General features: G+C 44.1%; 1 protein-coding gene across 1 annotated transcript; it reads left to right on the plus strand.

The window, feature by feature from the left end:
- Window positions 1-465: 465 nt before the first annotated feature.
- On the plus strand, window positions 466-834 carry T265_16111 (hypothetical protein; the record flags this gene model as incomplete). Its single annotated transcript, XM_009179628.1, has 1 exon — window positions 466-834. A coding segment is annotated over one exon (366 nt), but the record flags the coding sequence as incomplete, so codon positions are not given.
- Window positions 835-894: the final 60 nt, after the last annotated feature.

Consider the following 894-nt stretch of genomic DNA (forward strand, 5'->3'; position numbering starts at 1 on the left):
TCACACCAGAGCACTGGTGTCATCCGTCAGTCCCTTCATGCCGTTGGAGAACACCCCACTTCCCCCAGATAGCTTATAACAAAGATGCTCTTCAATGTGACAAACTGTAGAAAAAGCATATTCATACTTTCATATAGATCTTTGAAGTTACATAGGAGACACTTTCGTGGTTCCTATGTCCCTTAGTTCATTTCAGCACCGTTTTGATTCGCTACTGCAACGATGGAGAGCCTTCAAGGTCGATTTTTTTGAACGGACCCTACTTAAGCGACAGTGTCACAGCCTTTATTGTATTTTTCTTTGTCTGCTAGTGATACGGTTTTTAGAGGTCTGTCCAACTTTCTTGGCTTTGGCCATAGGCAGGATATATTATTTGATATTTCACGTTACTTGCTAGATGTATCCCACACTTAAGCATTTTTACGCCTTAATTCATTGTCTTCCATCCATTTTCATCTATTTCAGCATCCCGTTCAGTCAGAACTACCGAAGCAGAGACTGATATTCAAACATTGGTGTTAGCTGTCAGATCGGTTGAATCTGAAAGTTTAAGGAAGTCTCATTTCGATGAAAGTAACATGTTCGGTGCTGTTCAGGCCTGCTTGTTCCGAATGACTTCCCTATTGGTCATGCGAACATCGAACATAGCCAGCGATGCAGGTCAACAGCTTGTGCACATTGACTCCACGGACCCCGATGAGGACACAGACTTAACTCAAGTGGAGTCTGCAGATGATGAAGCTGGAGAGAAGCAACCTGTTCGAGCCATTCGTCGAAAGCTGCGCCGACGAAGATTTACAATGCGGACTGATGATACCGGGAAAATACAAGTGGAGGTTTATCCTGTTACCAGAACAAGTCCCACCGATAAGTCTCCATCTACTGGCGCTTCGA

This window comes from Opisthorchis viverrini (genome assembly GCF_000715545.1).
Source record: "Opisthorchis viverrini unplaced genomic scaffold opera_v5_4633, whole genome shotgun sequence".
Classification (NCBI taxonomy): Eukaryota; Metazoa; Platyhelminthes; class Trematoda; order Opisthorchiida; family Opisthorchiidae; genus Opisthorchis; species Opisthorchis viverrini.